The 2,417-nt window shown below is 33.7% G+C and overlaps 1 protein-coding gene across 1 annotated transcript in view; it reads right to left on the bottom strand.

Moving 5' to 3' along the window:
- Nucleotides 1-926: 926 nt before the first annotated feature.
- The window catches only part of LOC122772649 (glypican-6-like), a 44,746-nt gene continuing 43,255 nt past the window's right edge, over nt 927-2,417 (bottom strand). Inside the window, exon 3 of the mRNA XM_044030838.1 lies at nt 927-1,012. Within this exon, the coding sequence (XP_043886773.1) occupies nt 927-1,012 (86 nt within the window). The remainder of the gene's footprint in view (nt 1,013-2,417) is intronic.

Consider the following 2,417-nt stretch of genomic DNA (forward strand, 5'->3'; position numbering starts at 1 on the left):
CACAAAATAAAACCTTATTTTTGTGTTGTGTGTGTCATGTCTTACAGATTAAAACAAGTAAAAAAACAGCTCAACTAGAAATACGCCAAATGTTCTTGAATTCATTAAAAATTCGACAAAACTTTTTCAAACAGCATCGTTAGGAAAAGTACAATAAAACAGAAAGTGACTGTACCTACAAGCAAAGAATTTAAAAAGTGTTTTAAAATGTTTTTAAATTCTAAATTTAAGAATTTACATCTTAAAATTTATTATATTTGTACACTATATCTGTAATAAGATACTTGTTCTTAATATTGTAGTGAGCTCTCAAGTGTAAAGTATATTTTTAGGCCAAAAATAAGAGCAATTTCCCAGCATTGAGGCTTATTTTACTTTCTTAAAAAAATATTTTTGCAGTGTAGTAACTTCCAAAACGCTGTGGACAATTTTATATATAATGTAGAACATAATTAACTGTCAATTTACAGTAATTAACTAAAGAATGGTGCAATAACTTACTGTAAAAGAACAATAATTGACTGTAAACACTCATAAACACAATGATTTGATGTGAAAGTAATGCAACTCGTGGCCAATAATGACTCTATAGTCAAATATTGTTTAGTGTACACTGTATATTAGTATAATATGGATCATTAAGCTTATTTTATTTACATAAAAAGAGCAGGAATAGAATATAATAGAATGTCCTCTGGTCTCACCATCAGATATAGAGATATACATGATTAAAAAGAATAAGTATAAAACCAAATAACAATAAATATAAGATTATATTCTATCCAGTCCTCATTCTCATGTACAGTAAAAATAGACGTGACAGGTTATAGTGACGTCTTCATGTGTGCACTGAGGCAGAAGACATTCACAAGTGTGTTTTGGAGAAAAAAGGGGAAATGAATAAGGACAAGAAGAGAAGAAGAGTGTCAGATAGAATCGGGGGAGAGGATCACCAGAGAGGAACTGAGGGAGAAAGAGAGGGGAGACGACACAGTGATGTGGGAGCTGGTCTCTGCGGAGAGAGCACAGAGATGGTATTGAAGGGTGTGTCACACTCCGGTACACTGCAGACTGACAGTGACACCGCGAGGCAGGAGGTCACATGACCACGTCTCACACACACACACACACAACACGTGTCAAAAAAGAGGAAAACAATTTCACAGCAAAAATCCAACAATGCTTTCAAATAATGTCCTCACGGGGGAAAATGTCTGACGAAAATAAAGATCATTTATTTATTTATTTATCATCATGACTATTTTTAAAAATTTCACATCATAAGAGAACAACTAAGTTATTTTACTTCCAAGTCTGGATACTTTGAATACATCTTATGACCACTGGGGGGAGCAGGTGGACTACAACAAGTTTGAATGTGTTGATTTCATGCAAAAAAGAAAATAAAAATGTGTTGTTTAGCTTCAATAAGCTTATCCTAGTGTGAGTCACTGCTGTGGACATCAGAAAGGTTTAAGGGGTAAGGCCTGTTGTCTCATACACATGCAGGACATAAATGAAATAACTTTCACAAAAGTACTGCTTATATAACAAGTGACAAATATGATACCACAGTCAATTTTACAGTATTCAAATGTCTTCTAGACCAAATCCACTCAAAATTAGTGTTAAATTGAACTATTTTACGATAAACGTAACACAAAAAGAGTTACATTTTACACAATTTCTGAGTGTTTTCACATATTTAAGGCCACAGTAGGAAAATCACAGGTGTAAATAATCAAAAATAATGATGGTCGAGTTCCATTTAGCTTCCTGGCTATGAGGAGATGATCGTCAGGTCTTTTTCTCGTTATGATTAGAACCTGAGCTGCCAACGTTTCTTCAATCCAATTATCTTCCACTCGACTGTGAGAGAAGTAGTAACCTTTAAAGACTGTGACACGGACATGGGTTTGAGACTGTGAGAGAGAGAGAGTGACAGTTTAGGAACTAGAAAATTCTGTGGCAAAATTTTGATCGTGTCTGCTTCTTGCTGCCGATTTTGGGTGGATTGAACCTTTGAAACTTGAAGTATTGAGAGAAGGGGTGTCCAAATGAGGGCCAGATTTAATTATGTGAAGATGTTCGGGGCCAATGGTCATTTCACAGCTCTTTTTTTTCCAGTAAATTTAACGTACAAATGTATTGTTTCATTAAAATGTAATTTTCATAGTCACTATTATCATCTATGACGTTTAGGTGACTTTTTTTTGACAACTTACAAAACTAAGACTTTTTAGTCAAATTTTGGACGACGTACTAAACTATGACTTTTTTGACTGATTTTGGATGACATACTAAAGTATGACTTTTTTGACTGATTTTGGACAACATACTATACTATGACTTTTTTGACTGATTTTGGACAACATACTAAAGTATGACTTTTTTGAGTTATTTTGGACATACTATAC

The sequence above is a fragment of the Solea senegalensis genome, linkage group LG7, assembly GCF_019176455.1.
Source record: "Solea senegalensis isolate Sse05_10M linkage group LG7, IFAPA_SoseM_1, whole genome shotgun sequence".
Lineage (NCBI taxonomy): Eukaryota > Metazoa > Chordata > Actinopteri > Pleuronectiformes > Soleidae > Solea > Solea senegalensis.